We start from the raw sequence: 17,323 nt of genomic DNA on the forward strand, positions 1-17,323 counted from the left end.
CCTAACAAATCCAAACACACTGACATTTTTATTTCTGTCAGCGTAGTAGCTGCTGACTGGTTACATTGACTCACCGAGTGACCAAGTGGATATAAATGGGGAGCAGGAGATGCTCAGCATGTGTCTGAATAATCAATAATCTCTAACCAAAACGAAAAGTTATCTTAAGTTCTATATGACCAACATGCTTCTATCAGTGAATAGCACATGCTTCTTAATGACACAGTCAGGAAGAACACAAAGAATTCTAATACCAACAATCTTGCATCTTCTTCACAAATCATCAGGAAGAGGCAAGAGTCAAACATTTTATAGGGACACATGGCAGATGCCAAGAGAAGTTAAGAGGGAGGGTGGTAAAGAAAAACCAAAGACTACTGGGAGATTTGATAAGAATGAGCACATGTGTGCAAGTGAGGCAGAGATAATTAAGGAATGGATTATAAAACAATTCGAAATGATGATTAATCTACCAGACACAAGGTTCTGTTTAACTAATAGGTGGGATCATTTACACACAATATTTGAGTATATTCAGGGAGGTAGTGGCACAGTGGTCATGTCGTTGGATTCGTCATCTGGGGCCCCAGGCTCTGGAAACTGTCAACAGCAGATTGTGAAATATAAAAGTCAATAAACATCTGGAGTTAAAACTGGTCTAATGGTGACTATGTAACCTCTTTTGATGCTGTCCTTACCTGGTCTGGCCTATGTGAGAGTCCAGGCCCACTACATGGCTGGCTCTCAACTGCCCTTTAAAATGGCCCAGTAAACCACTCAGTGAATAGCCAGAGACTTTTTCCCCAGGGCGGACATGACTATCACGAGGGGGCATAATATTAAGGTGAGTGGAGGAAGGTATAGGGGAGATGTCAGAGGTAGGTTTTTTTTATACTGAGTGGTGGGTGTGTGAAACGCGCTGCTGGTAGTGGTAACGGAATCAGATAATTTTAGGCAACTCTTAGATAGGTACATGGAGAACAGTAAAATGTAAAGGATGCAGGGTGGATTGATCCTGGTAGGATAATAGGTCGACACAACATCATGGGCCAAAGGGCCTGTACTGTTTTATGTCAAGGGGCAATTAGGATGGGAAATAAATGCTGGTCTGGCCAGTGACACCAATATCCTCTGAACACATTTTGTTCAGTCTTTCATGTCAATGGTGGGATTAAATTGTACTTAAACTATATTTTGATGGTTTTGAAATGAATGCATTTAGACATCCATTATTTCATTACTATTTGTAACTGTTGCTAAGATAAAGAATAATGATTAAACTGATTGACAAAACAGGATTGAGTATCACGTCCCCATTATAGGGTGGTTCCATCACACGAGGAGGATGTCCTTTCTCCATAATCCTTTCCAGTTGTGATCCATATTTTTGTTGAAAGGCACGCAAACATGCACACCCAGACCTAAGCTTTTCCAGCAACTTTATTTTTGTTCCTGATTGACAGCATCTGCAGCTCTTTTGGTTTTTACTACAAATTAGATAAGACTCTCCCAGAAGATTAATTTAGGATCCTTATAGTCAGTGCACTGAGGTGGTTTAATCCAAAACTAGACTGGATTATAGTCACTGTTCCAACGTGAAAGGTTGTCCTGTTCTCTCTTCCTACATGTAGACAGTGCCCCATCAGCATTCAAAGCCGAGAAGTCAAATTCCATACATATTACCTTTGGTCCTTGTTGTCACTAGGATAATCAATGAAAGCACTATACTTTGTTTGAGACTTAAATCAGACCTTGACCAGATATGGACCAACTTACAATTAACCACCTCTCCACTTTCAACAGCAAATTGTTCCACAATTCAGCAAGAAGAGAGTTTTCAGGAAAAGTTGCAAGTCATGGAGAAATTTGGAGGTTGTGTAAAATGTAAAAGTGTTTTGTGTGCATTAAGTTCCCTTTCGCCTCTTGTCAGTGTGGGTTTCTGCCAGGTGCTCTGGTTTACTCCCACAATTCCATGTTGTGCTGGTTAGGTGAACTGGCTGCAATAGATTGCCCAGGGATGTGTCAGCTAGGTGGATTAGGCATGGGAAATGTATGGTTACAGGGGTGGTGGGGGTTGATGGGATGCTCTTTTGTGCAGATTTGATGGGCTGAGGGGCATCCTTCCACACCTACAACAGCAAAGTCACAATGTTCAGTTTTGGTGCTGGGGTGGGGGGGAGAAATGTGCGTGTGCGTGTGCACAAGGACAGGAAGGGAAAAAAGGTTAACTGGGAAGAATTCCTCCGCCCCTCTTCAAAACGAAGGCTAAACATGGTCCTCACAGATGTTTCCAATGACCTAGATGATTCAGCAAGTCCAGAACGAGGGGCGGGTTTGGATCAGGGACAACAAAGTAGGCCTTTTAGGGCCAAGATGAGGAGAAAATTTCTTCACCCAGAGAACAGTGAGTCTTTGGAGGAATGACTACCACAGAAAGCAGTTGAGGCCAAAACAGTGACTGTTTGTATGGAGGAACTAGATACAGTTTAGGGCTAAAGGGATCAACAGGGTACTGGGTTGGGTCATCGGCCATGTTGAATGACGGACCAGGCTTGAAAAAAAGGGTTGAATGGCCTGATCCTATTTCAATGTTTCTATCTTTCTGTTCCACTCAGTTTACCAAGCGGTAGCAGCTCTGCAGCACTGCGCTAGAGTGCATCAGTAGAGACTTACACGCTCACACCTCAGCAGCGTGGCTCAAAACCACACAGTCTTCTGACTCCACAGGGAGAACACTACCCAGAGGACTGACTCCACAATGTGCAACACTAGTGCACATCATAACAGAAAGCAGCCTTCTGTTTAACCAGTCACTTGTCAAACTACCTGGGGAACATAGTCACATGTCTCAACTTATAGAAAGGCTACATCAGTTAACACCAGAATATCATCTGGGCTCAGAATATAAGTGATAATTTAGGGACTCTTGTGGCAGTGGTACTGTCCCTAGCCCCAAATTGAGACACCCAGGTTTGAGTCCTACCGGTTCCAAAGGGGCGTACTAACATCTCTGAACAGGTTGATTTGGAAAAACAGGCTAAACTTTTTTTTTAAAATTGTGACTTGGTTAGATGAGGGAGTGAGATAACAGGGGAGGGGAACCTTCTGATTTTTGTGGTTAGCTTGTTTATTTTATTAAATTTGATACAGCAGACAGTAACGAATGATCAAAAATATAAACCATTTTCCAGATGTGAGGAATTTCTTCAGGTTTATCCTGTGGCACTGGACCCACTGGCACGTTCAAAGCAAGCGCCCTTTGCTTCAGATTATATAATCAGGTTCACAGAAACCAAATAAAAACCCCAGTATTTTCTACAAAGAGACTGCTGACCTGAAACAGTCTCTTCCTCCATGGGTGACCAGAGTTAACACCATACATAGATACAGAAGTGGGCCATTCAGCGTATTGAGTCTGCTGCACTCTTCAATGAAACCTGGTTTATCGGATAATCCTCTATCCCACTTTCCTTCCATTTTACCCCTCATAAGATTCCCTTACTGAATAAAAGTGTCTATCTCAGCACTGAACATAATTAATAACCCAACTTCTACAGCCCTCTGTGACCCTGAGAAGAAATTCCTTCTCTTGTATTAAGATTATTCCTTCAGGTCCTAGACTGAGAAACAACCTTTGTGCATCTATTCTGTCAAGTCCCCGAAGAATTCTAATGTTTCAATAACATCACCTCTCGTTCTTCAAAACCCCAACAGAGTACATGCCCAAACTACTCACCCTCTTCTCCTAAGACATAGTCTGTATTATCAGCTTAGCGAACCTTCCTCTTTAATACCAGTTTATCTTTCCTTAGATAAGGCAATGCATTTACCACATTTTCTATCCAAATTCCCGGCTGACCCATACAGCACCTCAAAATGAAAACCGAAAGGACAGTGGATGCTGTAAATCAGAAACAAAAACGTAAGTTGCTGGAAAAGCTCAGCAGGTCTGGCAGCATCTGATTTCTCTTCACAGAGTTAACGTTTCGGAGACTGGGCTCAGTTCTGAGGAAGGGACAACGGGCCCGAAATGTTAACTCTGATTTCTCGTCACAGATGCTGCCACACCTGCTGAGCTTTTCCAGCAATTTGTTTGTTTTTGACACAGCAGCTCGATTTCAGGATAGAGCAAGTTTCTGTGAAACAGCTGACAGACCACGGGGTAGAAAAGAATCTATCCCCACAGCAATTTATATGCACAAGCCTTGACTGCTTGCCCTATTTCAGTGGGTAACACTCTCCATCCCGAGTCAGCTGGCTGTAGGTTCAGAGTGCCACACCCGAAACCAAAGCACTTGATGATTCAGTACTGCACAGAACTGAAGGATTGCTACACTGTTAGAAGTGGTGTGCTTTGGGTAAACCATTAAAACAGGAGGTTCATGACTGTGATGTGGAATACTTTGCAAAGAGAGCACCACGGGAGTTTACCAAACAGGAACATTAATCAAACTCATTATTTGTTTGTGGGGGTTACTGTACACTAAGTCTGGATATTCAACGAGTGGAAGAATCAAAAGAGGAAAAAGAACACAAACAAGAGGTTTCAGGGTAATTTTGTTAAATGCTAGTTAAAAGACTAGGAGATATGTTTTTAGGGTGAGAGGAGAGAGATTTAAAAAAAGACATGAGGCGCACATTATTTTTTTTTTAAAAGCACAGTGGTTCATATGTGGAACGAACTTCCTGAGGAAGTGGTGGTGCAACTACAACGTTTAAGAGACATTTGCAAAAGTACATGAACCGGAAGGGTTTGGAGGGATACAGGCCAGAAGGCCGTTGGGTTTGGTTTGTTTGGGATTATTTTCAGCATGGAGTGGCTGTATCTGTGCTCTATGCAAAACAGCCAGATATAGGCACAAGCCATACCTTGTGATCAATGCCGCAGCACAGTCACATTTCCAGACCTGGCTATTGTGCCTTGATCAGCAAAAAATCCAAGTCAGGGCTCCACCAAGTTCTCAGTTGTTCCATGCCAACAACACCAGACCAGCATTTCGGACAGAGAAACACCCAGTGGCAATGGACAGACTTTTTCACCTTAAACAGCTTGGTTTATCATCATCAGCACTAGAAAGATAAATGTCATGTTTCAAAATATTGCCATAACGTTATCCATCAGTACTGGTGGGATGGTGCTGCAAGTTGTTCATAGCTTCACATATCCAGGCCCCACAATCACCAATCTGTCACTCAATGCTGAAGACAGCACACATCACAAAGCTGCAGGGGGGAGAAAAGGTGGTGACGGCAGGGGGCGGGGGGGGGGTTTGGCGGTGGTGGTGGTTGGAGGAGACACAGTCAGTGGGCAACAGCAACCTGATGGAGAAACCAAACTGCTGGTCTATCAAGCCTGCACCTCAATGCACTCCTTCAGTGTTAATAAAACCAGGTTTATGTGATCACAATCAGGCTATTCTGTAAGAAACTTATGCTCAAATCGACTGTTGCATTTCCTTCATTATAAAACAATAGCAAATGACACTTCAAAAGTTCTCAAAATTGCTACATCACAGGAAGTGGCCATTCAGCCCATCCTGTCTGCACCAGCTCTCCAAATGAGCACTTCACCTAGTGTCATTTTCTGGCCTCCTCCCAAAAGCATCTAATTCCCCTTTCAAGGCTTCAAATAAACCTGCTTACACTCTCAGGCAGGATACTACAGGTCTTGACCATTCATTATGTGAAAAGATTTCCCTCTCATCACTTCTGCTTCTTTTATGAATAACTTTAAATCTGTGTCCTCATTCTCAATCCTTTCACAAGTAATGATATTTTCTATTTACTTTGTCTAGGCCTCTCACAATTTTGAATACCTCAATTAGATCTTTTCTCAGCCCTCTCTTCTCCAAGGAAAGCACTTCCAGCCTCTCCAATCTGTCATAATAACCAAAAGTCCTCATCTCTGGTACCATTTTCATGTCCTTCCTAAAATGTCGGGTCCCAGAAGTGACCACAATACCCCAGCTCAGGCAAGCTGACTACTCCATAAACTCTGAAGAATATTGAGATGTCCCAAGAGCACAAAAGGCACTATATACACACAGGTAAATCATTCCTTTTCCTTCTCTGTATTGTTCAGTATTCCCCAAGATCTTCACCCGTCAGGGAAGGTGCACACATGAACTCAAAGCTTTCAACTGAGCAAGGTAAAATCTCGTAACAAAACTCACACTTGAATAATTCTTTAAAAAAACGACACCATGGGCCCCGCTTTGCTTGATCTTTTCTTCTAGGACAGTCTTCTTGTCCCGTCCCAGGGATCAATCTAGTTATTAATCTCCCTTACTTAACATTATCATCTTGCATTTGGATAGCGCTTCTACATTAACAAAACATCTTGGAGGTGTTTCACAGGAGCAATGCCCTCAAACACCAGGGCAAAAGGGGGAGATGTAGTGTTAGGTCAGTTCACCAAAATTTCTCTTTTTGGCTAAGATTTTAAGTAGAATCTTCAAAAAGGAGAAAGAGAGTTGGGAGTGATAAATTCTAAAGCTTAGGATCAACACGGTTGAATGCATTGGATATCATGGTGTGAGGTAAGTGCAGGATATGGAATATCAGATATACAATTCAACAACTCCTTCAGTGTGGCAGGTAGATAAGTAGATCTTTCTAGCTAGTAATCAAGCAACAAATTGCAGGGGTATCCCGTTGTAAGTGAAGGGGTATAAAGGGGAAATGAAAATGAAACATTATGTTCCTCTAATTATACATATTCTACTCTTGATGGCCAAGAACAAGGCACTTCAGATCAGGGCACTCCCTTAAGTCATTCCATAACTCTCATAGTGAAAGTTTAAAAAATAGAATTACGTAGTCAGCACAAGGGCAGGAAGGAAGCAGGACTGGGTGCAAGAGAGAGATAAGGGAGAGGGAACCGAAAGTGGCCTTTCATGACTGGGCGGAGTGGAAGACATTTCTATGGTGCACTGTTACCAGCACTGTCAGAAGGAACATCACTGGGTTGATCCTGACTCTTTCGTGTCCAGTGCATGCCAAACTTGCGTCAGAGATTGCCAGCCAAGTTTATTAAAACATCCTGATCCTGCAGCTTCAATCAGTGTGATTGCAATTCCTTATGTTCCCCTTCCAAAGGTTAACACACTCTCATTTACAAACACAGCTCTATAATCCTGTACGTTTTATAGTAGAGAGAGAGGCAAACTATTACTGAAAACAATGGCCCTGGATTAGACAGGAAGGTGCAGGGATGCGGCATTAAGACCCATACGAACCCAGAACCAACATCGTGCACACTTAGATAATAAAATGTGAGGCTGGATGAACACAGCAGGCCAAGCAGCATCTCAGGAGCACAAAAGCTGACGTTTCGGGCCTAGACCCTTCATCAGAGAGGGGGATGGGGTGAGGGTTCTGGAATAAATTCGGAGAGAGGGGGAGGCGGACTGAAGATGGAGAGAAAAGAAGATAGGTGGAGAGTGTATCTACCTACTCTGGTGGTAGATCTACCTACTAACCTCATCCCACCTCCTTGACCTGTCCGTCTTCCCTGGACTCACCTATCCCCTCCCTACCTATCTTCTTTTCTCTCCATCTTCGGTCCGCCTCCCCCTCTCTCCCTATTTATTCCAGAACCCTCACCCCATCCCCCTCTCTGATGAAGGGTCTAGGCCCGAAACGTCAGCTTTTGTGCTCCTGAGATGCTGCTTGGCCTGCTGTGTTCATCCAGCCTCACATTTTATTATCTTGGATTCTCCAGCATCTGCAGTTCCCATTATCTCTCATCGTGCACACTTGGCTCTGTCACAAACTGGGGAGGAGTTTGTGATAATTTTTCACTGAGCCCCACAGATTGCTCCCATCACAGATGCAAGTCTACAGGGAAAGAGGACATATGATTAGGATTAACCAGGTAACACTTTCAAAGAGTCTGAACAGACAATATTGAATATTAAATTTTAGTGTATCATTTTGACTGTCGCCTGCAACAGGCGAAAATTTTACCTTGATTTGTAAACTGGGGGAGACATGGTATAGCAGTAATGTCACTGGATGAGTAATGCAGAGGCCCAGGCTAATGCTCTGGGGGCATTTACTTTGTGAATGTTATTGTTTACTAAAATTAATGTATTATTTGAACATTGAAATACAAAGCTAGCCTCAGGAATTGTGAGCACATCCAGTTTGCTGATTCCTATTAGGGAAGGAAATCCACCTACATGTGACTCCGGACACAGTGCAACATGAAGGATTGTCACCTGCTCACTGAAATAGCAGAGACAGCCAGTCAGGAGTCTGTAGCAAGTTGCAACCTCACCAATGACACCCACAGCTCAATATTATTTTTTTTTAAAAATGGCTGAGGTTGGAAATCTGAAATAAAAGTGGAAAAGGCTGAGAAATACTCAGCAGGCCTGGCCACCTCTAAACAGAGCGTACATTTTGAGTTGCTGCCTCTGTCTGACGTTGGGTCACCAGTATGAAACACCAATCCTCGTTTTTCTTACCACAACCGCTGCCTGTTCCGAGTATAGAATCACTGAATCCCAACAGTGTGGAAACTGGCATTTGGCCCAACAAGTCCACCACCCACGCCACCAAAGAACATCCCATCCAGACCCATTCCCCTAATTTCCCATGTCTAACCCAACCAACCTAAACATCCCTGCACACTATGGGCAACTTGGCATGGCCAATCCACGTAGCCTGCACATCTTTGGACTGTGGGAAGAAACTGGAACACCTGAAGGAAACCCATGCAGACCCAGGGAGAATGTGCAAACTCCATACAGACAGTTGCCAGAGGGTGGAATTGAACTCGGGACCCTGATGCTGTGAGGCTGCAGTGCTAACCACTGAACGACCGTACCACCCCAACATTCTCCATTTAAATTTGGCAACAGCACTGCATTAACTGTAAATGCTTGTGGGGCACCCTCAGCTCACAGAAGTTGCTACATAAATGTAACTCTGCTGTTTTTCATTCCCATAAAATTCATCGGTATGTAAAAGCTTGCCTCTAGAGTTTTTGTTTTGTTGAAGTCACCAGTTTCAAGGGGAAGTGAAATTGTTCACATTATTAACACGTTTCAACCTTTCCCTTTTACAGAAAATACATAACCTTTCCCCTTCAAATAAGCCCTAACTGGTGGCTGCATAACTCATTTCAACGCTTCTTTCTGCAAACAGCCCAGAAACTGTTTAATATTCCAACATTGTGAGCTGTTTCTAACTCAACAGTTACTGTAACCTCGAATGTCTCCACCCCTCAACTAACAACAAAACAGAGAAACCAATCTGACAGCTGATACGGTAGGTCTTTGGTGAAATTTCCTGTAAACCAAGAAATTTGTTATGTACTAGCTAGTGCTGATGAAGTCTGTGTGTTAACTCACTTGTTTACAGCAAGCAGCTGCTCTATGCCAGGTTTTAGGGATGCAATCATGACCGTCTTCTAAAAATCACTATCACAACATGCACTCTGTTATTCTGAAGGTTTTAAGAAAATACAGAGGTTTCATTTGTCAAGCAAAAAGCCAAAAAAAGGACATGATACGATTTGTAGCAGCTTGAAGATGGGAAAACCTCTCCTGATGCAATTGCAAACCACAGAAGATTTTGTCACAACTCCTCAAAAAAAAAGTGAACTTACAATATCTGACCATATTGGGAATGACAGCAGCATTCGTCTGGGAGGGAGAGGCAGACAAACAGGGCAGTTAAACCACTTGATTCACAACTCCAGGGTGTCCCAAAGTACTTTATTGGTTATCAAAGCAAATCCAGGGATAGTTATTAGACAGGCCATATCCACCCATGTGCACAGACAGTGCTTCAGATTAAATGTCTCAAAGACGACAGCACTCCCAACAATACAACACTCCCTCATACAACATGGGTACATCCACCATTACACTTGGAGTGGGACCAAGACATTTGACTTTGGCTCAAAACAGAGCTCTACTAAGCACACTGTGGCTGAGTAAAACATTACACGGCAACATTGGGGTGGGAGGGAACCCAGTCTTTCAAAAGTGCTCTAAATAGATCCATCATTGGCTAATTATTGCTTTCAATTATCCGAGGGGGGTGACAATGCAAACACTGGAAACTTGAAGCTGGTGGCTCTGAGCTGCCTTTTTGAACCACTGCAGTCCATTTGGTGGAGAGAGATACACAATGCAGTGCCAGGTACTGTTTCAGACCAAGGGAGAGCACAGGTCCTCTGGCACACACATGCTCTGGAAGTCTTACTTCAGCAATTCAATTCACTTAAAAACTGAATTGATCATTTATTAAGTGATAAACAATTAATGGATATAAACCTCTTAAAATTATGATTACAGTACAGATCTAGCAAGCACCTCAGATTGCTGACCAGCCAGTCCAATCAGGTGGTTAGTACTGACTGGTACAATTTGACCAGTTAGAACCACATGTGTGTTCTTGTAAAATATTTGGCACACTGCACAGTTGGATCCTGCTACACAACATGATGCTTTGAGTTCAAAGTAACAAACTCTCAGGCTCATTACAGCAAATTGACCACAAAAGAATTATCAAACTGTTACTGAGATCAATTCCAACTGAAGATTTTACTTAACATTAAAAGGGAAATCAATAGATATTCCATCTGATTTATCCCTCAGTAGAGAGAAAAAAATTCTCCATTTTCTTCACTGTAATCAAAAAACAGAAAGAACAAACAACCAGCATCAGATGACACAAGAGATAGGTAAGAAAGTAAGTGGTGAAGAGAACATGAGGCAACTTCAAAGGAATATTAATAGCTCCTTCTCTGGAAAATTGAGCACTTTGAGAGAAAATGCAAACTTACCCAAATTGGCTGGAAGAATACAGAAACATGTTATCTAAGTAGCAAGAGATTCTACAGCCCAGAGGTGTGAAGGATCAGTGTCCTAGTGCACGAACTGCAATAGGTTAGTATGCAGGCACAGCAAGTAATGGGGAAAGCTATTGGAATGTTACTTTTCTTTGCAAGGGGAATTGAATACAAACAATAAAGGAAGTGTCAAAGGGCAACAGGGAGATCACAGTTGGACTACTGGGTACAGTATGGGTCTCCCCATTTAATCAAGGATAGAAAGTACACTGGAGGCAGTCCAGAAAGTTTACTGGAATGATACCTGCAATGGGCGGTTTGTCTTGAGGAAAGATTTGACAGACTAGTTTTTGTGTCTATTTGGGAGTTTAGAAGGGCAAGAGATATCTTGATTGAAAGGTACAAAATCCTGAGCAGTCTTGACTAGGTGCACATGGAAAGCAGGTTTCCTGTGTGGGGAAAATCTAGAACTAGGGATAGAGCTTGAAAAAGAAAGGGCCATTCATTTAAAACAAATAAAGAGAATGTTATCTCTCAGAGAATTAAGTGACTTGGGAACACACTCCTCAAAAGACAGTGAAAGCAGAGTCAGTATTTTTAAGGCAGATGGAGAGATTCTTGACAAGTGGAGAGGAATTTTGGGAGCAGTCAGGAAGATAGAGATCAACTATGACCTTGTCAAATGGCACAGCAGGCTCAGAGGGGCCAAATGGCCTGCTCTAAATTCATATATGCATATCAATGTCCATATATCCCAAGACATGTCACAGAAACATTATATTTTGTTCACTAAAGTCATAAGGAGGTAATTTGGGCAGCTGACAGAAGTTTGATCGAAAAAGTAAGTTTTAAAGGGTCCTCTAAGACAGCAAGGTGGAGGCATTTAGTGAATGAGCTCTCAAGTTTAGCAATAAAGGTATCAGACATTATGAACATGTGACAGAAGACATGTAAATCACAGCCCCTCAAGCCTTCTCCACTTTTCAATAAGATCGTAGCTGATCTGTTTGTGTTTTCAATGTCACATTCCCATCTAACCCCCAATTCCACTGCCTACCAAAAATCTATCAACCTCTGCCTTTAAAAACTACTCAATGACCATGCTTCCACTATTTACCAAGGCTGGCGGAGCAATCTTAATAGGGGATGCATTACAGGCTAGAATTAGAGGAGCTCAGGTGCCTCAAGTTTGCAAGTCCTGAGGATATTACAGAGATAGAAGGGGCAAAGCCATGGAAAGATTTCAAAACATGGATGAGGAGAGAGAGATGTCAGATAGCCATTACATTTCTTATTGTGCGTGTAGCGAATAACAGAAGCCATGTGTGTGTGGTGTTACAAGTCAGAACCAATTATCACTCTCTCACGTAAAGGGTGCTTACCAATGGTCTGTCGCAGCTCCTCACACTGACTGAGGTGGGGTAACCTCAGCATCTCTCTCCATTTTTTACTGCGGCCTTTCCTCTTCCCTCCACCACCTTTAGGAAATAGATCATTAATAAAAGTTGACTGTATCATCTTTTCAAATCAGTTAAGCAAAACCAAAATTAAAACTGCAATTATTGTGTTTCTTTTAAAAAAAATGCCAGATGACATTTTTCCTTCCAGATTAAAATGTTTCAGCTCACGACATTGGGAGCCAAATTCTCCGGAAGTGTCCTATTCAAACAAACTTTAAACAAAAAACGAGGAATCAAAATAGAAAAAGTTAGTTAATTTAATTCAAATGTCATTTAAAATTATACTTCACTCATTGACTAACCAAAGGAGACAGACAGCATTCAATACAAAAGCTCTAAGCCCTACCATCACAGCTGCAGTACTAAAAAGTCACTTGCTTCAGAATTAGCACTGACCTCCCCACAGCTGTTGCAGAATCTACCTAGCAAAGCAGAAAAATCGCTCCTGTTTGTCCTGCCCATAAAAAGCAGGATAAATCCAATGCGGACAATTCCAACTCCAGTCTGCTCTCAATCACCAGCAAAGCAATGGTGACATGATTGCACTGTTAAGTAGTATTTACTCAGCAATAGCCTGCTCATTACCATTCCACTACTTGCTGCCAGGGCCTTCAGCATCAGAACACACTACAGCTCAGAGGAAACATTCACCAAAGAGCCAAAATTCCAGGAGGTTACTGACTTCAACAGCCATGTAGCGTTTTACCGAATGTGGGGCTAAAGATCCTGAGCCAAACTGGATCTGGAAATCCAGGGTGCGTGGGCAGGCAGGACAGGGAACTCTCCATTGATTGGAGTCTAACAGAGAAAAAAATGGACTCCAATAGCCAAGGCATTCATCAGAGTGCCTGATCTTCATTGTAAGTGGTACTTGTGGCACCATGCAATGTTTATCCATCTTCAGTTGCTTTATGAAGGACAATCCATATATCAGATTAGAATTAGGAATATTTGGTAATGATTGTAGTGCTCAGTTCCAGCAAAGGATCTCTGGCAAATAAGGAATTCAGCAAATTGAGGATTCTAACACTAGAACTGCACTGTGGTACTGTTCTAACAAAATGTTGCTGTGGAATTCAGTGACACAAGCACACGTTTATAAAAGACTATCATGCCCAAATATCTTCATCTGTTTCAATAACCTTCCCTCCAGTCAGAAGTTGGGATGTTCGCCGATGATTGCACAACGTTCAGCAACATTCTCAACTCAAGTACTGAAGCAGTCCATGGCTGAATGCAGCAAGACTGAGACAATACCAAGGTGTGGGTTCAAAGATGGCAAATAACATTCACAAATGCCAGACAATGACCTCTTCCAACAAGACAGAATCTAACCATCATCTGTTGACATTTAATGGCATCACACGGAATCCCCCATTGTCAAAATCCAAGTGGTTACCACTGACCAGAAAGTGAGCTGGACATGCCGAATAAAAAAAAAGAACGAGAGGTCACAGGTTTAAAAGAGATGAGAGAAAGAAGCAAGTACGACGCAAGAAAAGAATAAAAACTTTCACAAAGCAAGCGGTTAGGACATGGAAGGCACTGCCTGGGACCATGGTGAAGACAGGTCCGATTGTGATATTCAAGAGGGTGCTTCATGATTACCTGGCCAGAAATTATACACAAGGGTATATGGATAAGCAGGAAATTAGCACCAGGTAACAATATTTGTTTTAAGAGCCAATTGAAATTTGATGGGCCAGGTGGCCCCCTTCTTGACCAAAACAATTCTGTGGTTCTATATTCTGCTCGTAAGAATGCAATTGTTAAGTTGCTCCAGACCAGGGATCAATTGAAGCAAGTGTCCCTGAGACAGTGACGGAAATCCCAATGCAGGAGGTGATCATTCAATTCATCAGGTCTGGTGGAGACTGACAGAGTGTCCAACTATCCCCATGGTCTTGCTCATTCACCAGGAATGTGCATTTTCCCTTCTTTTCAAACAAAGCCAAATTTGCTTTTGGGCATTATTAACGAAACTGCTTCCACCAACCTTTAAGACAGCATATTACAGATTGAAACAATTACGATTTTAAAACTAAACATTCCTTCTTCCTTTTCCAGTTTTGCCTACTGTGCTAAATCCATGCACCTCCCACCTGTGGGAACAGTACCAGTACAAAGGGACCAGGGATCCTGCCAGAAAAGACTTGATTCACGGTCACCGCTGATACCATCAGCATCGATGATTGAAAAGATGGGCGAAAGCTCATTGCATTCCCAGTAATTTGTCAGTGCTCTCGAAACAGGAGATGTACAGCACTCTCTGCTCCAGATGCATACTCAAGTCACCAGCTGAGACAGACTCATCTAAACTCTGCAAGCAATGTATAACAGGATCATGAAACTGACTCCTGAGAATCAGGAGAGCGAGTTACTTGGAAGAAGTTGGCCTTGATGCGTATTAAAGTGTTTGAGTGTGAAATGCTTATTTTTCAGAACGTTAAATCATCAGAAAGAGAAGAGGGGAACAAAGGAGATTTTGACAACAATGGCTGGATAATGGAATTCTGTCCACAAAGCAATAAAGTGAAACTGAGACTTCTAACACTCCTGCTGACACATAATTTGGCGCACAACCTCTCATCTGTGGCTGACTTGGTGACCCAAGCCCAGAGCCAGTCCACAGTGTCAAGAGAGCAAACTGGTTAATTAAACAAAGAGAAACTTTTCACTAACATTCCACTGGCAGGAGGGTCAGTAACCAGAGGAAACAGATAATTAGCAAATCCCAGAGGAGAGGAGAGCTTTTAAAAGAAAATCATAGTATGAACTCAAATGCTTTGCCCAAATAGGTGGTGGAAGTAAATTCAATACTAAATCAGAGAAGAAAAGCAAAGGGCTATGGGGGGGGGGGGGGGGGGGGGGGGGGGTGGTGGCAGTGGTAGGGAAATGGGATGAATTGCTTGGCATCGGGAAAAGGCAAGCACATGCACAATGAACTGGAAAAGCCTCCTCCTGTTCTGTATCGTTGCAAGACTCCACGAATAACCAGACAGGGAGACCAGTTCAGAAGGTTGCAATTTCTCCCACTCAAGTAGATTCTGGAGAATGAGATTCCCAGTATTTAGGGTGACTCTGAGTGGATGATCAGTTGGAAATTTCATTATTGTTGCCCGGTGAACTTCTGCACTGTTCAAGCACACACTTGGGAAGAAGACCCAACAGCTTGCATCTTTAATCAATCTTCATACAGACTGTCTCAGATAAACATCATCTCTCCATCCTCCAAGTCAATGTCCAGGAATTCCCTACCCAACAAGTTAGGGCACTATCACCATCAGGATTATGATCACACAAAGATAATGTTCAACAGTACCTTTTCTGGACAATAGGATGCCAGTGTTGCACACAATTGAAAACAAATGAAATCCATTTTACTTGTCAATGGGACGATGGTGATATTGACAAGTCTGGTAATTACTGACCATCCTCAACTACTCCTAAGAAAGTGGTGACGGGCTGCTTTCATGAATTACTGCAGTCCTTTGATTACAGGGATATGCTCAGTGCTGTTACTGGAAGGGATTTTCAAAATATTGACCCAGTGACAACGAAGGAACAGTGATTATAGGTCCAAGGCAGGGTGGTGAGATCAGGAGCTCAGCCTGCAAGTAGTGGTGCCCCTCTGCAGCCAGTACTCTTGTCTGTCTAACTGGTAGAGACCGCACACGTGGAAGGTGCTATTAGGGGAACCTGAGTGAGATGCCGCATTGTATATTGGGCAGCAGTATGTGCCGACTACATGTAAGGCACAGTTGAGGGCAGTGAAGCAGAAAGATGCTAAATAGGGTGCCAACTGGGGGAGACTGTGACATAGTGGTAATGTCATGACACACAATGCAGAGTCTCTAATGTCCTGGGAAAATGGGTTTGAATCCCACCACGGCAGATTGTGAAATTTGAATTCAATAAAGAAATACCTGGAATACATTCTAAAGGCAACCATGTAACCATTGTCCATTGTCATAAAAACATCTAGTTCACCAGTGTCCATCAGGGAAGGAAATCTGTGATCTTCACTTGTGATCTACACAGGAATCCAGAATCACAAAGGTGCTTAGGTCATAACGGCCCTTCAAATGGCTGAGCAAGCCACTCACATCAGGGGTAATAAATGTTGGACCAGCCACTGATGTCCACATTCCATGATTTTGTTTTCTAAAAAAAATGTTACTTTGGTGGTGTCAAGCTTCTTGAGTGTTGTTGGAGCTGTACTCATTCAGGCTAATGGGGAGTATTAACAGAAAAGATGTGGAAGTGTTGGAAAAGGTGCATAGGAGATTTACAAGGATGTTGCCTGGAATGGAGGGGAGGTCTTACGAGGAAAGGTTGAGAGCGCTGAGGCTTTTCTCTTTAGCACGACAAAGGATGAGAGGTGATTTGATAGAGTTGTACAAAACAATCTGAGGTATAGATAGACAACCAGAGACTTTTTTCTAGGGTGGAGGTAGCTATTATGATGGGGCATAGTTTTAAAGTGAAAGGAGGTAGATACAGGGGAGACATGAGGTAGGTTCTTTACTCAGGAGAGAGTGGTAGGGGAGTGGAATGCATTGCCAGAGACAGTGGTGGAGTCAGCCTCATTAGGGGCATTTAAGCAGCTATTAGATAGGCATATGGATGATAGTGTAAGGTAGGGGTGGAGATTAGTTAGACCTTAGGATTAGGGTAAAAGTTCGACACAACATTGTGGGCCGAAGGGCCTGTACCGTGCTATACTGTTCTATGTTCTATTCCATCACACTCCTGATTTGTGCCTTGTAAATGGCAGACCGGCTTTAGGGAGTCAGGTGGTAAGTTACTTACTGCAGAATTCCCACCCTCTGTCCTATTCAGAGTCTAGAGTCATTAAGCATAGAAACAGGTCCTTCAACCCACTGTGGCAATGCCAACCAACAAACACTATAGCTACACTAACCCCACCTAAGTGCACTCCAGCATTATGCCCCAGCATTTTAACTGCTCATCCAGATGCTTCTTAAATTTTGCAAGAGTGCCTGCCTCCCTTGTTGCCACAGGATTTAAAAGGCTAGCACTGTTCAGTTTCTGA

General features: G+C 42.8%; 1 protein-coding gene across 1 annotated transcript in view; it reads right to left on the reverse strand.

The window, feature by feature from the left end:
- Nucleotides 1-17,323, reverse strand: part of LOC125450864 (G protein-coupled receptor kinase 6-like) — a 129,488-nt gene that overhangs the window by 90,593 nt on the left and 21,572 nt on the right. The window contains exon 2 of the mRNA XM_059644894.1: nt 12,190-12,285. Within this exon, the coding sequence (XP_059500877.1) occupies nt 12,190-12,285 (96 nt within the window). The remainder of the gene's footprint in view (nt 1-12,189; nt 12,286-17,323) is intronic.

This window comes from Stegostoma tigrinum, chromosome 3 (genome assembly GCF_030684315.1).
Source record: "Stegostoma tigrinum isolate sSteTig4 chromosome 3, sSteTig4.hap1, whole genome shotgun sequence".
Taxonomy (NCBI): Eukaryota; Metazoa; Chordata; class Chondrichthyes; order Orectolobiformes; family Stegostomatidae; genus Stegostoma; species Stegostoma tigrinum.